Below are 22,822 nucleotides of genomic sequence, written 5' to 3'. Positions count from 1 at the left end.
AGACTGTGCCGGTTACCACGTGCCTCAACCCCTCCCCCACTGCCTCTCTCTGCCTCTCCATCACACTGCTTTTCTCATGTGTCCTCAATCTTCCAAGCATCAGCAGTGACCATCCCTTTTTCCTCGTAGCACATTTTGTATCACTTAATCAATATAATTGTGTCAATATTTGCATTTTTATGGTTTGCATTACCTCCCTTTCTTATAGTTGGCATGGATCTATCCCTGCTCTTTTTCTGTGTGTATCCCTATGCCCATGGCTGCACTGTGTTATGAAGGGAACTAGGTCACTGAAAAAGTAGTGCACTGTGTGTCTGTTTCTATCCAGAACATATCTGTACCAAAGCTTTAGCAGGGATCATGCCCAGCATCTCTGTCTTTGATTGTAGCTGTTGTATTGTTTTCTCACACTAACAGGTTTGTCGGCATATAACATAGCATGTTAAGGTAATTGAATATAATTCCCAGCAATATATGATCAACTAATCAATACAAATATCAGAAAATTGAAATGAACTAAAATAAATGCAGTAAAAGATGTATCTTGGAGGAGATATTGTAATCTGACACAATGTATCTCACAAACAAAACATGAAACCACACATGTAAAGTGTTTGTTTAAAGCATACTGGAAAAGCAACAACTGTGTTTGAGTATATGCAGTAAAGATTTTAAAGATTAATAGTTAAACTTTAATATTTAAATGGTTTTGGGGGCAACAATTGGTTTGTAGGAAGGTAAGCGGCATGACATTGTTGATTCTTCCCAAAGCAGTGACGGAAAATATTCTTTGAATCATCAAGAGTAAATTTCTTCCCTATTGCTAAACCAATTTGTAATTATTATACCCATATACTGTTTATAATGTTTAATCCAACCACAACATGAATTGTGAGATAAAAAAAGATTAATAAGTTGGCACTACTTTGGCAAAACAGAAAAAGGTCTGAAACTGAGTAGACTTTTCCATGAGTTACAAGGTACAGTACAGCTATCCTAACAGTGAGTTAACTGAAGTGTTTTTTCCAAATAAAACCAATAATATATTGAAACAAAAATAAAAAAGGAGGAAAGGTTTTAAAGACAAAAGGTAGTGCTTGATCTCACCTCTGTGAGCAACATCTCTGAATCTGTTTAATGTCTTAACACTGTCCTGATGGCACTATGGTCAACAATCAGAGTGCTCTGACAGAAGGGTTGGGAGCACTTGGTATGTGTGTGTACCATGGACAGAGGTTTGAATCTCTGTCCATGGTACTGGACAGTATGATGGCCAAAGTTCACTTCTACTATAAGTTCTAACCTCAAGAGGAGAGTCTGGTTCATCCAGGATGCTCCTCTCACTCTGTATCCGCTGCATCGTCCCTGTAGAACTGGGGTCCATTATCAGCACGTTCTGACTACCGGCTCCGCTGAACTTACAGTCACTCTTTCTGGAGTCAGTCGTCCTGCACACCTCGTAGTTGTACACGTGTTGGAGAGTCCCTGTGCCTGTCCCCAAAGTGTCTGAGTAACGTGGTGGATAATACGGAATCACAGGGAGATTGGAGTGATACTTGACGCGAGACTGTCTCCACCTGTAGATCTTCACTGATATAATAACCACTAAACACGTGATGAAGAGGAAGGACACTACAGCCAAAGCCAGCACTAAGTAGAAAGTCAGGTTGTCATTGTACTCCTTGTCTTGTGTAAAGTCAGTGAACTCAGACAGCACTTCAGGGAAGCTGTCCGCCACCGCCACGTTAACAATGACTGTAGCTGAACGAGAGGGCTGCCCGTTGTCCTCCACGATAACAGTCAGTCTTTGTTTCACAGCATCTTTATCAGTGACTTGGCGGATAGTTCTTATTTCTCCATTCTGTAAGCCCACTTCAAACAGCGCCCTGTCTGTGGCTTTCTGCAGTTTATAGGAGAGCCAGGCATTCTGTCCAGAGTCCACATCCACAGCCACCACTTTAGTGACCAGATAGCCCACATCTGCTGAACGAGGCACCAGTTCAGCCACCAGAGAGCCACCAGTCTGGACTGGGTAGAGCACCTGAGGAGGGTTGTCGTTCTGGTCCTGGATCAGTACTTTCACAGTCACGTTGCTACTGAGTGGATGGGAGCCTCCATCCTGCGCTTTGACGCAAATATGGAACTCTTTTCTTTGCTCATAATCGAAGGAACGCACAGCAAGTATTTCTCCACTCTCTGCATTCACTGAAAAATAAGCAGAGGCTGACAATCCATTCAGTTGGCTATCCTCAAGGAAATAGGAAATGCGTGCATTGTTGCCATAGTCTTGGTCACTGGCCTTGACAGTGAGGAGTGCCATACCAGGTGAATTATTTTCAGTGATGAAAGCTGTGCTAAATGATTGAGGGAACATTGGGGCGTGGTCGTTTATGTCCGATATTCTTAAATTAATTGTTTTGTTTGTGGAATAAGGTGGGAAACCCCCGTCAATTGCGGTTATAGTTATGTTATATTCTGGCACTGTTTCGCGATCCAAAACATCGTCTGACATCAGGCTATAAAAATTTGTTGATGATGACTTGATTTTAAAAGGCAAATCTTTGCTAATAAAACACTTAACTTGACCATTTTTATCTGAGTCCATGTCTTTGATATTGAGCATTGCTATAACAGTATCTGGAGCCGAATCTTCTGGTATGGGATTGGAGAGGGATATTATGCTTATGACAGGGGCATTGTCATTTAGGTCGGTCACCTCAATTAGCACCTTGCTTGTATCCGTCAGACCACCTTTGTCTGTAGCTTCAATATCAATTTCATAATGTTTAGCTTTTTCATAGTCTAACATACCAACTACGGTCATTTCCCCAGTGAGGGGATCCATATTAAACAGGGATGAAGCACTATCGGTATGTTGGGAAAATGAATACACTACCTCTTCGTTTGCTCCTTTATCATTATCAGTGGCACTGACTCTTAGTATAGCAGTGCCACGAGAAGCGTTTTCAGGAACCGTTACTCTATAGACAGACTGACTGAATGCTGGTGCATTGTCATTTGCATCTAAAACGACCACATTTATTTTGACAGAACCTGATTTCTGAGGGTTACCACCGTCAAATGCTGTCAGAGTTAATTTATGGTCTTCTTCTTTTTCTCGGTCAAGTGAAGTATGAAGTACCATTTCAATGTATTTTGTGCCATCGGGCCGTGAGACAACATTCAATTTGAAATTGTCTGTCGGGTTGAGTTTGTATGTTTGAAGGGTGTTGTGTGCTACATCGGGATCTTTAGCACTCTCAATCGAATAGCGAGCCCCTGGTGAGGCGGATTCAATAACCTGAAAACTGTATTCCTTTTTCGAGAAAAATGGAGCATTATCATTAATATCTGTAATCTCTACATCAATTCGATGCAACTCCATTGGATTTTCTAGAATTATTTGGAAATGAAGAGAGCAGGGAGACACTTGCTTGCACAATTCTTCTCTGTCTATTCGTTTAGCCACGACCAAAGTTCCCTTTTCTGCATTAAGACCAATGTACTCACTGCCGTCCTCGGTAAATATCCTAGCCCGCCCAGATTTCATCCGTTTAACATCCAAGCCGAGGTCCTGAATGATATTTCCGACAACCGACCCCGTCGCCATTTCTTCGGGTACAGAATAACGGACCTGCCCGAGAGCCAGGTCTGCGACACAAACGCAGAGAAGCAGTGGCCACCATGACAATGTTTTTTTTCCGGTCAAGCAACAAAGAACACCGATCATGACCAAAGCGTTTGTATATTCCAAGTAGAATTAAAAAAAAAGAACCGTATCGAAATCCGACCAAATGATCATGAGCGCATTGCGGAGGACCGTCTTTGTCAGTTTAGTTACGATCAGAATAAAGCCCTAAAATGCATCAGACAGGCAAAGGAAGACTTCGCTCAGGAAAAGAACCTCACTTTCCTCATACTAACCAACAGCGGCACTTAGGGACTTGAACAGAAACTGCAGACATATCTTTAACAATACGGATTGAGATATTTTTTTACGAGTAAATACATTATACATTATATATATATATATATATATATATATATATATATATATATATATATATATATATATATATATATATATATATATGTGTGTGTGTGTGTGTGTGTGTGTGTGTGTGTGTGTGTGTGTGTGTGTGCCCGCCATGGACAGAGATGTATATGTCTCTCTGTCCATGGTACTGGACCGTAGGATGGCCATTTACTTCTACAATCATTTCTAACCTCTAGGGGAGAGTCTGGTTCATCCAGGATGCTCCTCTCACTCTGTATCCGCTGCATCGTCCCTGTAGAACTGGGGTCCATTATCAGCACGTTCTGACTACCGGCTCCGCCGAACTTACAGTCACTCTTTCTGGAGTCAGTCGTCCTGCACACCTCGTAGTTGTACACGTGTTGGAGAGTCCCTGTGCCTGTCCCCAAAGTGTCCGAGTAACGAGGTGGATAATACGGAATCACAGGGAGATTGGAGCTATACATGACGCGAGACTGTTTCCACCTGTAGATCTTCACTGATATAATAACCACTAAACACGTGATGAAGAGGAAGGACACTACAGCCAAAGCCAGCACTAAGTAGAAAGTCAGGTTGTCATTGTACTCCTTGTCTTGTGTAAAGTCAGTGAACTCAGACAGCACTTCAGGGAAGCTGTCCGCCACCGCCACGTTAACAATGACTGTAGCTGAACGAGAGGGCTGCCCGTTGTCCTCCACGATAACAGTCAGTCTTTGTTTCACAGCATCTTTATCAGTGACTTGGCGGATAGTTCTTATTTCTCCATTCTGTAAGCCCACTTCAAACAGCGCCCTGTCTGTGGCTTTCTGCAGTTTATAGGAGAGCCAGGCATTCTGTCCAGAGTCCACATCCACAGCCACCACTTTAGTGACCAGATAGCCCACATCTGCTGAACGAGGCACCAGTTCAGCCACCAGAGAGCCACCAGTCTGGACTGGGTACAGCACCTGAGGGGGGTTGTCGTTCTGGTCCTGGATCAGTACTTTCACAGTCACGTTGCTACTGAGTGGAGGGGAGCCTCCATCCTGCGCTTTGACGCGGAAGTGGAAATCTTTGATCTGCTCGTAGTCGAAAGAGCGCACTGCATGGATGACTCCACTATCAGCACTAACGGACACATATGAGGAGACTGGCACTCCGTTAACAGAGGAGTCCTCCAGGATGTAAGAAACACGGGCGTTCTGGTTCCAGTCAGCGTCTCTGGCTTTCACTGTGAATATAGAGAGACCTGGTGTGTTGTTCTCTACAATGTAGGCCTCATATGAGCTCCTCTCAAAGACAGGCGCGTTATCGTTCACATCAGAGATCTGTAAGGTGAGAGTGACGCTGCTGGAGAGGGAGGGGACTCCTTCATCAGAGCAGGTCACCGTTATATTATACTCAGAGGCTGTCTCTCTGTCTAATTCACTGTCTGTCACTAAACTGTAGAAATTATTTGAACTAGACTTCATCGCAAACGGAATATTATCATTTATACCACATTGGACCCTGCCATTATCACCGGAGTCTGAGTCCTCAATATTTATCATTGTAACAACAGTACCGGGTTTGGCATCCTCTGAAATCACGTTTGATTTTGACAATACATGGATATCGGGTTTATCATCATTCATGTCAATGACGTCAATTATCACTTTACAGGAATCAACCAAACCCCCATCATCACTAGCCCGAATGTTTATCTGAAATGTTCCAGCTTTTTCATAGTCAACATTTCCCTTTACCCGAATTTCCCCACTTTCGTCATTTACTTCAAATAACCCACGGGCATGATCTAAAATACTCGAAATTGAATACGTTATTCTTCCATTAGATCCATGATCTGCATCTGTTGCAGTAACTGTCACTACAACTGTTCCTACTGGTGAATTTTCTTTAATAGAAGCTTTATAAATTGGTTGCGTAAACACAGGTGCATTGTCGTTAGCGTCTAAAACGGTGATTAGAATCTGCATTGTTCCTGTCATCTGCGGCTCTCCTCCATCCACCGCCGTCAGAACTAAAGAAAGGTCTTCGTTTTTTTCTCTGTCAAGAGGTTTCTCTAACACCATTTCGACGTTTTTCGTTCCATCTGCTTGATCATGTAGTTTAACAACAAAATTGTCTGTCGGTTCAAGTGTATATGTTTGCAACCCATTTAAGCCGACATCAGGATCAACTGCACGATCTAACATGAATTTCGCTCCGGCAACAGCGGATTCACTAATTTTAAATTTGACGTCGTTCTTTTCAAAAGATGGAGAGTTATCATTAACATCAGTGATTTCAATGGCTACACTGTAAAATTCCATCGGATTTTCTAATATAATCTTAAAATGCAAAGCACAAGGTGTCGTTTGTCCACAGAGCGCCTCTCTGTCTATCCTATCTTTGATGAGAAGGACTCCTCTTTCGTTATTCAGCTCTATATATCCGTCACTGTCTCGAGTAAAAATGCGAGCTTTACCCGATTTTAGTCTTTTAACATCCAAGCCAAAATCCCTCGCCATGTTTCCTACGAGGGAACCTTTCGGCATTTCCTCGGGAATGGAGTAGCTGACCTGCCCGAGCACCACGCTGACGGAGAGGACTAAGAAAAACGACAGTACTTGCCACCTCATTGTTCTGCCCGACGTTATTCCAGTGCAAAAAAAAGCGCTATGGCGTTTGCCTCGCGATTTTTTTCAGTCAACGCCAGTTTTCAAAGCATATTCCAATATAACACAAATCCCTCTATCTCCGGTAAAGTCCAGACGGTGTGCTTTGCTTCTGGCTCTTTCTCTCTCTAAAATAAAGACAGTGTGGGAGGTACAATGATTTTGCGGAAAATCCAATACAGACTGGCCAACAGCGGCACTCTGAGTTTATAAAGTAAAATTGCATTTTAAAGTGCAAAACAAACTGAGCCATGGTAAAGAATAAAAAACAGCAAAGAAACAAAAAATAATTCTCCCGTGACAGTTCCGTATTATTTCATATACAGCTTCTTGATGAATGCAAACAGAGTGTATACAAATGTAAGACCGATTTAGAAAATGGAAAAAGACGTGAAAATAACATGTTCTTATAAACCATATCGCTGTCCATGGTTCTGAATATGAGAGGAAAGTGATTTAAAGAGTTACTTCGACAGATAGCAAGTTCTAACCTCTAGGGGAGAGTCTGGTTCATCCAGGATGCTCCTCTCACTCTGTATCCGCTGCATCGTCCCTGTAGAACTGGGGTCCATTATCAGCACGTTCTGACTACCGGCTCCGCTGAACTTACAGTCACTCTTTCTGGAGTCAGTCGTCCTGCACACCTCGTAGTTGTACACGTGTTGGAGAGTCCCTGTCCCTGTCCCCAAAGTGTCTGAGTAACGTGGTGGATAATACGGAATCACAGGGAGATTGGAGCTATACATGACGCGAGACTGTCTCCACCTGTAGATCTTCACTGATATAATAACCACTAAACACGTGATGAAGAGGAAGGACACTACAGCCAAAGCCAGCACTAAGTAGAAAGTCAGGTTGTCATTGTACTCCTTGTCTTGTGTAAAGTCAGTGAACTCAGACAGCACTTCAGGGAAGCTGTCCGCCACCGCCACGTTAACAATGACTGTAGCTGAACGAGAGGGCTGCCCGTTGTCCTCCACGATAACAGTCAGTCTTTGTTTCACAGCATCTTTATCAGTGACTTGGCGGATCGTTCGTATTTCTCCATTTTGTAAGCCCACTTCAAACAGCGCCCTGTCTGTGGCTTTCTGCAGTTTATAGGAGAGCCAGGCATTCTGTCCAGAGTCCACATCCACAGCCACCACTTTAGTGACCAGATAGCCCACATCTGCTGAACGAGGCACCAGTTCAGCCACCAGAGAGCCACCAGTCTGGACTGGGTACAGCACCTGAGGAGGGTTGTCGTTCTGGTCCTGGATCAGTACTTTCACAGTCACGTTGCTACTGAGTGGAGGGGAGCCTCCATCCTGCGCTTTGACGCGGAAGTGGAAATCTTTGATCTGCTCGTAGTCGAAAGACCGCACTGCATGGATGACTCCACTATCAGCACTAACGGACACATATGAGGAGACTGGCACTCCGTTAACAGAGGAGTCCTCCAGGATGTAAGAAACACGGGCGTTCTGGTTCCAGTCAGCGTCTCTGGCTTTCACTGTGAATATAGAGAGACCTGGTGTGTTGTTCTCTACAATGTAGGCCTCATATGAGCTCCTCTCAAAGACAGGCGCGTTATCGTTCACATCAGAGATCTGTAAGGTGAGAGTGACGCTGCTGGAGAGGGAGGGGACTCCTTCATCAGAGCAGGTCACTGTTATATTATATTGGGAAGCTGTCTCTCTGTCTAATTCACTGTCTGTAATCAAACTGTAGAAGTTATTGGTTGTAGACTTCAACACAAAGGGAATATTATAGTCTATATTACACTGAACCCTGCCATTTTCACCGGAGTCCACGTCCTCAATATTTATCATTGTCACAACAGTACCGGGTTTGGCATCTTCTGATATGACGTTTGATTTTGACATTATATGAATATCGGGTTCATTATCATTCATGTCAATCACGTCTACCATCACTTTACACGAGTCCACTAGTCCTCCATCATCACTAGCCCGAATGTTTATCTGAAATGTTCGCGCTTTTTCATAGTCAACATTTCCTTTTAGCCGAATTTCACCAGTTTCATCATTTACTTCAAATAACCCACGGGCATGATCTAAAATACTCGAAATTGAATACGTTATTCTTCCATTAGATCCATGATCTGCATCTGTTGCAGTAACTGTCACTACAACTGTTCCTACTGGTGAATTTTCTTTAATAGAAGCTTTATAAATTGGTTGCGTAAACACAGGTGCATTGTCGTTAGCGTCTAAAACGGTGATTAGAATCTGCATTGTTCCTGTCATCTGCGGCTCTCCTCCATCCACCGCCGTCAGAACTAAAGAAAGGTCTTCGTTTTTTTCTCTGTCAAGAGGTTTCTCTAACACCATTTCGACGTTTTTCGTTCCATCTGCTTGATCATGTAGTTTAACAACAAAATTGTCTGTCGGTTCAAGTTTATATGTTTGCAACCCATTTAAGCCGACATCAGGATCAACTGCGCGATCTAATATGAATTTCGCTCCGGCAACAGCGGATTCACTAATTTTAAATTTGACGTCGTTCTTTTCAAAAGATGGAGAGTTATCATTAACATCAGTGATTTCAATAGTTACAGTGTAAAATTCCATCGGATTCTCTAATATAATCTGCAAGTGTAGAGCACAAGGTGTCGTTTGTCCACAGAGCGCCTCTCTGTCTATCCTATCTTTGATGAGAAGGACTCCTCTTTCGTTATTCAGCTCTATATATCCGTCACTGTCTCGAGTAAAAATGCGAGCTTTACCCGATTTTAGTCTTTTAACATCCAAGCCAAAATCCCTCGCCATGTTTCCTACGAGGGAACCTTTCGGCATTTCCTCGGGAATGGAGTAGCTGACCTGCCCGAGCACCACGCTGACGGAGAGGACTAAGAAAAACGACAGTACTTGCCACCTCATTGTTCTGCCCGACGTTATTCCAGTGCAAAAAAAAAGCGCTATGGCGTTTGCCTCGCGATTTTTTTCAGTCAACGCCAGTTTTCAAAGCATATTCCAATATGACACAAATCCCTCTATCTCCGGTAAAGTCCAGACGGTGTGCTTTGCTTCTGGCTCTTTCTCTCTCTAAAATAAAGACAGTGTGGGAGGTACAACGATTTTGCGGAAAATCTAATACAGACTGGCCAACAGCGGCACTCTGAGTTCATAAAGTAAAATTGCATTTCAAAGTGCAAAACAAACTGAGCCATGGTAAAGAATAAAACACAGCAAAGAAACAAAAAACGCTTCTCCGTGACAGTTCCGTATTATTTCATATACAGCTTTTTGATGAATGCAAACAGAGTGTATACAAATGTAAGACCGATTTAGAAAATGGAAAAAAGACGTGAAAATAACATGTTTTTATAAACCATATCGCTGTCCATGGTTCTGAATATGAGGGGAAAGTGATTTAAAGAGTTACTTCGACAGATAGCAAGTTCTAACCTCTAGAGGAGAGTGTGGTTCATCCAGGATGCTCCTCTCACTCTGTATCCGCTGCATCGTCCCTGTAGAACTGGGGTCCATTATCAGCACGTTCTGACTACCGGCTCCGCTGAACTTACAGTCACTCTTTCTGGAGTCAGTCGTCCTGCACACCTCGTAGTTGTACACGTGTTGGAGAGTCCCTGTGCCTGTCCCCAAAGTGTCTGAGTAACGTGGTGGATAATACGGAATCACAGGGAGATTGGAGCTATACATGACACGAGACTGTCTCCACCTGTAGATCTTCACTGATATAATAACCACTAAACACGTGATGAAGAGGAAGGACACTACAGCCAAAGCCAGCACTAAGTAGAAAGTCAGGTTGTCATTGTACTCCTTGTCTTGTGTAAAGTCAGTGAACTCAGACAGCACTTCAGGGAAGCTGTCCGCCACCGCCACGTTAACAATGACTGTAGCTGAACGAGAGGGCTGCCCGTTGTCCTCCACGATAACAGTCAGTCTTTGTTTCACAGCATCTTTATCAGTGACTTGGCGGATAGTTCTTATTTCTCCATTCTGTAAGCCCACTTCAAACAGCGCCCTGTCTGTGGCTTTCTGCAGTTTATAGGAGAGCCAGGCATTCTGTCCAGAGTCCACATCCACAGCCACCACTTTAGTGACCAGATAGCCCACATCTGCTGAACGAGGCACCAGTTCAGCCACCAGAGAGCCACCAGTCTGGACTGGGTACAGCACCTGAGGAGGGTTGTCGTTCTGGTCCTGGATCAGTACTTTCACAGTCACGTTGCTACTGAGTGGAGGGGAGCCTCCATCTTGCGCTTTGACGCGGAAGTGGAAATCTTTGATCTGCTCGTAGTCAAAAGAGCGCACTGCATGGATGACTCCACTATCAGCACTAACGGACACATATGAGGAGACTGGCACTCCGTTAACAGAGGAGTCCTCCAGGATGTAAGAAACACGGGCGTTCTGGTTCCAGTCAGCGTCTCTGGCTTTCACTGTGAATATAGAGAGACCTGGTGTGTTGTTCTCTACAATGTAGGCCTCATATGAGCTCCTCTCAAAGACAGGGGCGTTATCGTTCACGTCAGAGATCTGCAAGGTGAGAGTGACGCTGCTGGAGAGGGAGGGGACTCCCTCATCAGAGCAGGTCACCGTTATATTATACTCAGAGGATCTTTCTCGGTCTAAATCACTATCGGTTACTAAACTGTAGAAATTATTTGAAGTCGATTTCAAAACAAAAGGAATATTTTCACTTATAAAACACTGCACTTTACCATTCTCACCTGAGTCTGGGTCTTGGATGTTAATCATAGTCACGACTGTGTTGGGGTTTGCGCTCTCTGATATAACAGCTGATTTAGACATTATTTTAATCAGCGGTTCGTTGTCGTTCATATCAACGACATCGACAATCACTCTACACGAATCAGTTAGTCCCCCGTTATCCATTGCGCGTAAATTGATCTGAAAATTTCGTTTCTTTTCATAATCTAACTGTCCAGTCAACCTAACCTCACCGCTGTCTTCATTTACTTCAAACATCTGTCTGACGTCATCGAGAGTGTTTGTGATTGAATATGATATTTTACCATTTAATTTATGATCAGCATCTGAAGCACTGACAGTGGTCACGATCGTGCCCTTTGCAGCATTTTCAGCGACACTGCCTTTATATATCGGTTGTGTAAAAACAGGTGCGTTGTCATTAACATCCAACACGGTGATGAGTATCTGCATTGACCCTGACATCTGTGGTTCTCCTCCATCTACAGCCGTCAACGCCAAAGAAATGAACTCGTTTTTCTCTCGGTCCAGAGGTTTTTGTAAGACCATCTCAACGTTCTTTGTACCATCTGCTTGGTTGTGCAGTTTAAGTACAAAATTATCACTTGGCTTGAGAACGTAGCCTTGAAGACTATTTATACCGACATCTAAATCAACTGCTCTTTCTAAAACAAATTTAGCCCCGACCACTGCAGACTCGCTAATTCTGAATTTAATGTCGCTCTTTTCAAAAGACGGTGCATTATCGTTAACGTCTGTAATTTCAACTGTGACACTGTAAAATTCCATTGGATTCTCTAACACAATCTGAAAATGCACAGCGCATGGAGTCGTATCACCGCACAACGCCTCTCTGTCTATTCTCTCTTTAATAAGGAGGACTCCTCTATCGCTATTCAACTCGATGTATTCTCTACTATCACCAGAATAGACACGAGCGTTCCCCAACCTTAGTCGTTTGCCGTCTAAACCTAGATCTCGAGCTATATTACCGACCAAAGAGCTTTTTGCCATTTCCTCCGGAATAGAGTAGCTGACCTGGCCGAAGACTAAACTAAAAGAGAGGATCGAGATAAACAACAGTACTTGCCGTCTCATTGCTTGAAATTATTTCGGCAAAAAGAAGCAGCAACCGTGTAAAATCCGTCAAAAAGATGGACACACAATCAAATAAAATATGGAGCAAAAACAATCCTCAAAATTGAAGCAAAGAGATGAACGTTATGCAGTCTCGTGTATAGCAATCCCTCCACAAAAGACAATGCGATCTGCGTGTGCACATTCTCTCCATTACATCGACATGAAGAGGCGGTACTGCTGTAAGTACGTCGACTGCAACAGACTAGGCAACAGCGGCCCATCGAGTTCAGAAAGCAAAACTGCAGAAAATGTGTAGTGAAAAAGGAGAGGCAGAAATTCTGAAAAGAACGTATCTAGACTGGACATAAATTGCAATTGTTGTTCAAGTTAAATACAACGTAGCTTAATTATAAAAATATCTACATTCAGTGGAGAAATATTTCAGTAGAACTCAAAAACTCAAAAAGTACGGGCGACCTTCTCTGTCGCTCTGAAAACACAACTGTAACGATGCACAAGGTTGCTCTCCATGGTGCTGAAAAAAGAAACGACCAAACAATGTGTTCAAAATGGAAGATGATTAAAACAAGACAAGGCATTAGGGAGGGCGTGTATGATGCATCACTTTTCTAACCTCTAGAGGAGAGTCTGGTTCATCCAGGATGCTCCTCTCACTCTGTATCCGCTGCATCGTCCCTGTAGAACTGGGGTCCATTATCAGCACGTTCTGACTACCGGCTCCGCTGAACTTACAGTCACTCTTTCTGGAGTCAGTCGTCCTGCACACCTCGTAGTTGTACACGTGTTGGAGAGTCCCTGTTCCTGTCCCCAAAGTGTCTGAGTAACGTGGTGGATAATACGGAATCACAGGGAGATTGGAGCTATACATGACGCGAGACTGTCTCCACCTGTAGATCTTCACTGATATAATAACCACTAAACACGTGATGAAGAGGAAGGACACTACAGCCAAAGCCAGCACTAAGTAGAAAGTCAGGTTGTCATTGTACTCCTTGTCTTGTGTAAAGTCAGTGAACTCAGACAGCACTTCAGGGAAGCTGTCCGCCACCGCCACGTTAACAATGACTGTAGCTGAACGAGAGGGCTGCCCGTTGTCCTCCACGATAACAGTCAGTCTTTGTTTCACAGCATCTTTATCAGTGACTTGGCGGATAGTTCTGATTTCTCCATTCTGTAAGCCCACTTCAAACAGCGCCCTGTCTGTGGCTTTCTGCAGCTTATAGGAGAGCCAGGCATTCTGTCCAGAGTCCACATCCACAGCCACCACTTTAGTGACCAGATAGCCCACATCTGCTGAACGAGGCACCAGTTCAGCCACCAGAGAGCCACCAGTCTGGACTGGATACAGCACCTGAGGAGGGTTGTCGTTCTGGTCCTGGATCAGTACTTTCACAGTCACGTTGCTACTGAGTGGAGGGGAGCCTCCATCCTGCGCTTTGACGCGGAAGTGGAAATCTTTGATCTGCTCGTAGTCGAAAGAGCGCACTGCATGGATGACTCCACTATCAGCACTAACGGACACATATGAGGAGACTGGCACTCCGTTAACAGAGGAGTCCTCCAGGATGTAAGAAACACGGGCGTTCTGGTTCCAGTCAGCGTCTCTGGCTTTCACTGTGAATATAGAGAGACCTGGTGTGTTGTTCTCTACAATGTAGGCCTCATATGAGATCCTCTCAAAGACAGGCGCGTTATCGTTCACGTCAGAGATCTGTAAAGTGAGAGTGACGCTGCTGGAGAGGGAGGGGACTCCTTCATCAGAGCAGGTCACTGTTATATTATACTGCGAAGCGATCTCTCTGTCTAATTCACTGTCTGTCATGATGCTATAGAAATTACTTGATGTTGGTGTGATTGTAAAAGGGATATTTTTATCAATCACACATTTGACCTTTCCGTTTTCTTCAGCATCAGGGTCATTTACACTCATTGCAGCTACCACCGTATTGGGACGCGAATCTTCTCCTATTGAATTTGACGATGAAATAATATTAATAACAGGACTATTATCATTAATGTCACCGACATCAATAACTACTTTGCATGAATCAGATAAACCACCTCGGTCAACTGCCTCTATATCAATCTCATACTTTTTGGCTTTTTCATAATCAATGGGCCCATTTAATACAATAATCCCGTCTTCAGTAACGTGGAATAATTTTGAAATGTCCCTCATACTATTTCCAATTACGTAGCTAACCTCTCCATTCGAGCCTTTGTCTATATCGGATGCACTCACTTTTGTAATAAGTGTTCCCGTGAGGGAGCCTTCTTTTACAACTGCTTTGTATATGGTTTGTGTGAAAACCGGAGCGTTATCGTTAGCGTCTAATACAGTAATATAAATCTGCATCGTCCCAGACCTCCGCGGTTCTCCTCCATCTATAGCTGTTAACAATAATGATGCAAACTCCTGTTTCTCCCTATCCAGAGGTTTCTGTAAAATCATCTCTACCTTTTTACCGCCATCAGACTGACTATGTAATTTTAGCATAAAATGATCATTGGGTTTGAGTGTATAGCTCTGTAGACCATTCAGTCCAATATCAGGATCTAATGCCTTATCCAGCATGAATTTAGAGCCGATAACTGCAGACTCGCTAATTTCAAACCTCCTCTCTTCTTTTTGGAATACGGGTGCATTGTCATTAATATCTGTAATTTCGACAGTAATCGGAAATATTTCTATTGGGTTTTCTAAGGCAATCTGAAAATGCAAAGCGCAAGGCGTTGTCTGACCACAGAGAGCTTCGCGATCTATTTTCTCTTTGATAATGAGAAGTCCTTTTTCCTTGTTAAGCTGGATGCATTCTGCACCGTCCCCTGTGTGGATACGAGCTCTGCCCGCTTGCAGTCGTTTAACATCCAACCCTAAATCCTGAGCTATGTTACCGACCAAGGACCCCTTTGACATCTCCTCGGGAATGGAATAGCTGACCTGGCCGAGCACTGCGCTGAGGCACAGGCTCGAAAAAAACAACAGTACTTGCCGTCTCATTGTTCTGTCAAGCTCACCCGTCGAACAAAACTAACGTGTTCTCCCTTTTGTAACAAGCGAAATCGATGCAAATACTATTGCAGACGAGTTTGTTTAATCAACAAAGGACGATGATATTATTCCAACTGGATATTCCGTACATTGTGTTTCATCCACTGACGACTGCGCGTTCTGCTTCAGAGTCTTTCGCTTGTGAGAGGACATGGGATGTCGTATAAAAATATAAATGTAAACGGCAAGACGCTGGTCAACAGCGGCGCACTGAGTTCACAAGACGAAATTACACAAGTTAAATACATAATACTCTTGTTTTACTGGTTAGCTGCAGACAAATTCAACACTCAGCAAATACAACGTGTTGCCTACGGTTAAATTGGCAAATTGATGCACAACAGCACACAATATTATCCGAATTAATAACAAACAAAAATTACCCAAAGGAACCATCATCAGTGTCGAGGAGGGAGACAACCACCAATTTAAGACTAAGGAGATGAAGAGAGAGACAAAAGACAAAAGAAGATATGCTGTTCTCTTGCTGTCTATGGTACTGAAATGGGATGGGCTGGAAATTACATCAATGAAAAGTACAATTGTATTGAAGCACAAGCTTAATTATCATAATTGTAACATTCTAACCTCTAGAGGAGAGTCTGGTTCATCCAGGATGCTCCTCTCACTCTGTATCCGCTGCATCGTCCCTGTAGAACTGGGGTCCATTATCAGCACGTTCTGACTACCGGCTCCGCTGAACTTACAGTCACTCTTTCTGGAGTCAGTCGTCCTGCACACCTCGTAGTTGTACACGTGTTGGAGAGTCCCTGTGCCTGTCCCCAAAGTGTCTGAGTAACGTGGTGGATAATACGGAATCACAGGGAGATTGGAGCTATACATGACGCGAGACTGTCTCCACCTGTAGATCTTCACTGATATAATAACCACTAAACACGTGATGAAGAGGAAGGACACTACAGCCAAAGCCAGCACTAAGAAGAAAGTCAGGTTGTCATTGTACTCCTTGTCTTGTGTAAAGTCAGTGAACTCAGACAGCACTTCAGGGAAGCTGTCCGCCACCGCCACGTTAACAATGACTGTAGCTGAACGAGAGGGCTGCCCGTTGTCCTCCACGATAACAGTCAGTCTTTGTTTCACAGCATCTTTATCAGTGACTTGGCGGATAGTTCTGATTTCTCCATTTTGTAAGCCCACTTCAAACAGCGCCCTGTCTGTGGCTTTCTGCAGCTTATAGGAGAGCCAGGCATTCTGTCCAGAGTCCACATCCACAGCCACCACTTTAGTGACCAGATAGCCCACATCTGCTGAACGAGGCACCAGTTCAGCCACCAGAGAGCCACCAGTCTGGACTGGGTAGAGCACCTGAGGAGGGTTGTCGTTCTGGTCCTGGATCAGTACTTTCACAGTCACGTTGCGACTGAGTGGAGGGGAGCCTCCATCCTGCGCTTTGACGCGGAAGTGGAAATCTTTGATCTGCTCGTAGTCGAAAGAGCGCACTGCATGGATGACTCCACTATCAGCACTAACGGACACATATGAGGAGACTGGCACTCCGTTAACAGAGGAGTCCTCCAGGATGTAAGAAACACGGGCGTTCTGGTTCCAGTCAGCGTCTCTGGCTTTCACTGTGAATATAGAGAGACCTGGTGTGTTGTTCTCTACAATGTAGGCCTCATATGAGCTCCTCTCAAAGACAGGCGCGTTATCGTTCACGTCAGAGATCTCTAAGGTGAGAGTGACGCTGCTGGAGAGGGAGGGGACTCCTTCATCAGAGCAGGTCACCGTTATATTATATTGGTTTGCTACCTCTCGATCCAAAGCAGTCTCTGTGACTAAGCTATAAAATCCATTCATTGTGTTTTGTATTTTAAAAGGAATGTCATCATTAATATTACACTTCACCTCTCCACTCCTCTCAGAGTCAGGGTCATTTACGGTTAGCATAACAATTACAGTATTCTCAGGAGAGTCTTCTGAAATGGTGTCTGATTTGGAGAGTATTTTCAACTGAGGACTGTTGTCATTAACATCAATAATATCTATTAGTATCTTACTGGAATCAGAGAGTCCTCCATTATCTGTAGCCTCGATATCAATTTGGAAGAGCTTTGCTTTTTCATAATCTATTTCACCAATCAAGATAACCGCTCCTGTTTTTCTATTTATCTGAAATAGGTCGGATAATCGACGCTTGCTATTTGAAATAGCGTATGAAATTTCCCCATGAGAGCCTCCATCTTTGTCAGACGCACTAACAGTTATAACACTCGTTCCTCTCGGGGAATTCTCGGTTATTGTCGCCTTGTATACTGGCTTAGTAAAAACTGGTGCATTGTCGTTTGCATCTAACACGTTAACAATAATCTGCATTGTACCAGACATACGTGGCTGTCCGCCATCTAGAGCAGTTAATGACAGTGATATCTGATTATTCTGCTCTCGGTCCAGAGGCTTCTGTAGAACCATTTCTACCTTTTTACTTCCGTCCGCTTGATTCTCTATTTTCAATGCAAAGTTGTTTGTTGGATTAAGCGAATAGCTTTGGAGATCATTTGCACCAATGTCAGCATCGATGGCTTTCTCCAGCACAAATTTAGACCCGATAACGGCTGACTCACTGATTTCAAAACGTTTCTCGCTCGACGCAAAGCTCGGCACATTGTCGTTTATGTCGGTGATTTCTATTGTTATGCGAAACAATTCCATCGGATTTTCCAAAATCATCTGCAAATGTAAAGCACAGGGTGTCGTTTCTCCACACAACGTTTCTCTGTCTATTCTCTCCTTGATGAGGAGGACTCCTCTGTCTCTGTTCAGCTCGATATATTCTGCACTGTCTCCCGAATGAATACGCGCTCTGCCTGATTTGAGCCTGATAAAGTCTAAACCTAAATCCTGAGCTAAATTACAGACTATTGAACCTTTCTCCATTTCCTCGGGAATAGAGTAGCTGACTTGCCCGAACACCGCGGTGAGCGAGAGAACCAAGATGAACAACATCACTTGCCGTCTCATTGTTTCGCTGTTGTATTCCAGTCTCGTTTAAAAACAAAAAAATATCCGTATGAACAGTTATGTTTCCGATAGTATCTCAAAGAAATTATCAACACAACTAACAACGTCCTGTGTACGTGAACAGTATTCCATTTAAGCGAGGACGGGCTGTTAAACCCTGTTTTATTGTCTATGCATGTCACAATTTAAGGGGGAGGTACAGTTGCAAGCCATATAGCAGACTGCCACACTCTGGCCAACAGCGGCCCTTTCTGTTCAATATACCAAACAACAATTGTTTTCATGTGGAAAGAGAAATGCAGGTGCACAGAACAGAAACATCTTAATAGTTATATGATTACAATAACAAGTATTGCTTATAATAATCAGGAGTATATTGTCTTTCAATAATAAACTGCACAGGAGTCGAATCATATTTGGCTGGTTTACATTTTAGTTGTTTGATTACAAATTAACCCCAAAACGTGCTCAGAGTAAAATACAACAACGAGTAATATGACCATCTCAGAGTTCAGTGACTAGATGGAAGTATGATAACTGGTTGAAAGTACAATAACAAAAGCAAAACTGACTATACAATGACTTCCTTTATTGATAACTGTATATCTGTATCTCGTAAACAATAAAACAAAAACAAACGAGAGAAGTCACTTGATAAACAATGATGTCATGACTTCAAAAGCATTAGTGAAGCAGCAATCATCTCTCTGTAATCTACATTACCGCTGTTCTGTGTAATGGAACTACGTTTGATGCAAAATTAGTCTTCAATAAAGTAACGTAACTTCAGTTTAAAAGGTTTAATCAACCAAAATAAAGTTGCAAGATTTAGTATGTGCTCAACGTGGAACAACGGCCAAACAACTGTCTTGTCGCAGACAGATTATCCTCGACTGAACGATATTTGCAAGGACGTAGTCAGCGTAACTAAAGGAGCATTTCAACATGTCTCTTCACACATCACTACACATCTTACTAAGTCTAATCTGGCTCTTACAATTCGTAAACGACAGAAGTAAAATAATAATAATAACTCTGCTTTCATTATCGCTTTCCAAGGTGCTGAAATGTTGCCAAAATTGACCAATTCAAACTAACTTATCAGCCTCCTGTGTGCGAACACTTAGAACATTAGCAGCATATTCCTCACCTCCAGAGGAGAGTCTGGTTCATCCAGGATGCTCCTCTCACTCTGTATCCGCTGCATCGTCCCTGTAGAACTGGGGTCCATTATCAGCACGTTCTGACTACCGGCTCCGCTGAACTTACAGTCACTCTTTCTGGAGTCAGTCGTCCTGCACACCTCGTAGTTGTACACGTGTTGGAGAGTCCCTGTCCCTGTCCCCAAAGTGTCTGAGTAACGTGGTGGATAATACGGAATCACAGGGAGATTGGAGTGATACGTGACGCGAGACTGTCTCCACCTGTAGATCTTCACTGATATAATAACCACTAAACACGTGATGAAGAGGAAGGACACTACAGCCAAAGCCAGCACTAAGTAGAAAGTCAGGTTGTCATTGTACTCCTTGTCTTGTGTAAAGTCAGTGAACTCAGACAGCACTTCAGGGAAGCTGTCCGCCACCGCCACGTTAACAATGACTGTAGCTGAACGAGAGGGCTGCCCGTTGTCCTCCACGATAACAGTCAGTCTTTGTTTCACAGCATCTTTATCAGTGACTTGGCGGATAGTTCTTATTTCTCCATTCTGTAAGCCCACTTCAAACAGCGCCCTGTCTGTGGCTTTCTGCAGTTTATAGGAGAGCCAGGCATTCTGTCCAGAGTCCACATCCACAGCCACCACTTTAGTGACCAGATAGCCCACATCTGCTGAACGAGGCACCAGTTCAGCCACCAGAGAGCCACTAGTCTGGACTGGGTACAGCACCTGAGGAGGGTTGTCGTTCTGGTCCTGGATCAGTACTTTCACAGTCACGTTGCTACTGAGTGGAGGGGAGCCTCCATCCTGCGCTTTGACGCGGAAGTGGAAATCTTTGATCTGCTCGTAGTCGAAAGAGCGCACTGCATGGATGACTCCACTATCAGCACTAACGGACACATATGAGGAGACTGGCACTCCGTTAACAGAGGAGTCCTCCAGGATGTAAGAAACACGGGCGTTCTGGTTCCAGTCAGCGTCTCTGGCTTTCACTGTGAATATAGAGAGACCTGGTGTGTTGTTCTCTACAATGTAGGCCTCATATGAGCTCCTCTCAAAGACAGGCGCGTTATCGTTCACATCAGAGATCTGTAAGGTGAGAGTGACGCTGCTGGAGAGGGAGGGGACTCCTTCATCAGAGCAGGTCACCGTTATATTATACTCAGAGGCTGTCTCTCTGTCTAATTCACTGTCTGTCACTAAACTATAGAAATTATTTGATGCCGACATGATAGTCAAAGGAGTGTTGTCGTTGATAAAACAGTGAACTTTACCATTTTCATTTGAATCTGGGTCTTGAACGTTCATCATTGCTACAACAGTGCTCGGTTTGGAGTGTTCAGATATCATGTTTGATTTTGACATTATATTAATTGTTGGTTTGTTGTCATTTATATCCACAACTTCAACTATGACTTTACATGAATCTGTAAGTCCACCATCATCACTTGCGCGTATGTTAATATGGTAATTTCGCGCATTTTCATAATCCATGTTTCCAATCAATTTAATTTCACCACTGTCTTCATTTATCTGAAACAGTGCATGGGCTTGATCTAAACTGTTTGTAATTGAATACCTGATTCTACAATTTGCTCCATAATCTGCGTCTGACGCAGTAACGCTGGTGACTATTGTCCCTTCAGGGGCACTTTCCAAAACGGTGGCTGTGAAGGTTGACTGTGTGAAAACAGGAGCGTTATCATTTACATCTAACACGGTGATGGAAATCCGAATTGTTCCTGACATTTGCGGATCTCCTCCATCAAAAGCTGTCAGAACTAAATTAATCATATCCTCCTTCTCTCTGTCGAGATGCTTCTGTAAAACCATTTCCACTTTTTCTGTTCCATCCCCCTGATTGTCTCGTTTTAGTACAAAATGATCAGTCGGTTGGAGCTCATAGCTTTGAAGACCATTTTTGCCGACATCAAGATCTATTGCTCTATCTAATACAAATTTTGCGCCAATTACAGCCGATTCGCTGATTTTAAAACTGACTTCATTTTTTTCAAAGGTGGGAGGATTGTCATTTATATCTGTAATTTCCACAGTGATACTGTAAAACTCCATCGGATTCTCCAAAATGATCTGGAAATGTAAAGCACAAGGCGTAGTCTGTCTGCATATCGCTTCTCTGTCTATTCTGTCTTTGATAAGGAGGACTCCTCGTTCTTTATTTAGCGCTATGAATCCCGCACTGTCTCCTGTATACACGCGAGCTTTACCAGATTTCAGTCGTTTTATATCTAAACCCAAATCTTGAGCTATATTCCCGACTAAAGAGCCACTGGGCATTTCCTCCGGGATAGAATAGCTGACTTGGCCGAGCACTGCACTGAGGTGAAGGACCAAAGAAAACAACAGTACTTGCCGTCTCATTGTTCTGCTCGACATTTTCCTCGCGAAATTTAATGGGGGAAATTACGTTCCACGTGCCACGGATATTTATGGTCCATACTATTTAAAGGAAAGCGCATATAAGGTATCACTCCATAATCGTCCAAATCAGTAAAACAAAAGAGCTGTCTTCGTTTCAACGGCGCCGACGTTGTAACCATGTGAATATCTTTCCTTCTCTAATATAATCATTATGGGGGAGGTATCTTTGTATATCCGCCATGAAACATCAACCCACTGGCCAACAGCGGCCCTAAGAGTACACAGCGATGAACTACAGAAAGACACAAGAAACATAAAAAAGTACTACATATTTAAATGGTCAAGGATGAAAACCAAAAAGTTGATAAGACAAATGCAAAACTGCACGGTAATGGGGTTTACTTGATATTTCAATTGAAAACGTTATTCGTACATCACGTTATGAAAAGCGATACTGCAATATTATGACATATGACACGAAGAGTTATATTCAAATGATGAATACCACCGACATGTAATCGTCAAACACTTGACAAATCTTACGTTATGTAAATGTTTGCATGCCACGAAAACGATAGATAGATAGATAGATAGATAGATAGATAGATAGATAGATAGATAGATAGATAGAAAGAAAGTGTAAATATGATGCATCTTATGTTTCAACGATTAACAATAACCTCATAAGCAGGCCCAAACGCACACACATACACACTGGCAAACAAACCAATAATTGCTGCATTTATAAGTAATTCAAACACAAATTTGAAAAAGCCAAGGACAGCAATAGTG

The 22,822-nt window shown here is 43.3% G+C and overlaps 3 protein-coding genes across 23 annotated transcripts in view; all 3 read right to left on the bottom strand.

The window, feature by feature from the left end:
- The window catches only part of LOC137791955 (protocadherin gamma-C5-like), a 220,533-nt gene that overhangs the window by 50,116 nt on the left and 147,595 nt on the right, over positions 1–22,822 (bottom strand). Inside the window, exon 1 of one of the 21 annotated variants that reach the window (XM_068587377.1) lies at positions 19,640–22,269. The exons of 12 other annotated variants lie outside the window; for them this stretch is intronic. In XM_068587377.1, the coding sequence (XP_068443478.1) occupies positions 19,640–22,045 (2,406 nt within the window). In that variant the 5' untranslated portion in view covers positions 22,046–22,269. Of the gene's footprint in view, positions 1–1,303; positions 3,929–4,227; positions 6,755–10,064; positions 12,656–13,071; positions 15,636–19,639; positions 22,270–22,822 lie in introns of those variants that run through there. 8 more of the 21 variants (XM_068587253.1, XM_068587411.1, XM_068587322.1 and 5 more) reach the window with 8 other exon arrangements.
- Positions 7,119–10,035, bottom strand: LOC137793863 (protocadherin beta-16-like). Its single transcript, XM_068590262.1, has one exon. It carries the CDS (start codon positions 9,534–9,536, stop codon positions 7,119–7,121), a length of 2,418 nt encoding a protein of 805 aa, XP_068446363.1. The 5' UTR covers positions 9,537–10,035.
- On the bottom strand, positions 15,939–18,807 carry LOC137793859 (protocadherin beta-16-like). Its single transcript, XM_068590246.1, has 2 exons — positions 16,099–18,807; positions 15,939–15,944 (listed from the first exon to the last, which is right to left on the bottom strand). The coding sequence occupies exons 1-2, from the start codon at positions 18,487–18,489 to the stop codon at positions 15,939–15,941; spliced, it is 2,397 nt and encodes a 798-aa protein (XP_068446347.1). The 5' UTR covers positions 18,490–18,807.

The sequence above is a fragment of the Clinocottus analis genome, unplaced genomic scaffold, assembly GCF_023055335.1.
Source record: "Clinocottus analis isolate CAN_PGR_092001 unplaced genomic scaffold, fCliAna1.0.p SCAF_10, whole genome shotgun sequence".
NCBI lineage: Eukaryota > Metazoa > Chordata > Actinopteri > Perciformes > Cottidae > Clinocottus > Clinocottus analis.
The sequence above is the reverse complement of the archived record's forward strand: the minus strand, read 5'-3'. Positions and strand labels throughout refer to the sequence as shown.

What these genes read in the sequence shown, in the direction of transcription:
- LOC137793863 (XM_068590262.1), bottom strand. Translation starts at nt 9,536, where the DNA reads ATGAGGTGGCAAGTACTGTCGTTTTTCTTAGTCCTCTCCGTCAGCGTG.
- LOC137793859 (XM_068590246.1), bottom strand. Translation starts at nt 18,489, where the DNA reads ATGAGACGGCAAGTGATGTTGTTCATCTTGGTTCTCTCGCTCACCGCG.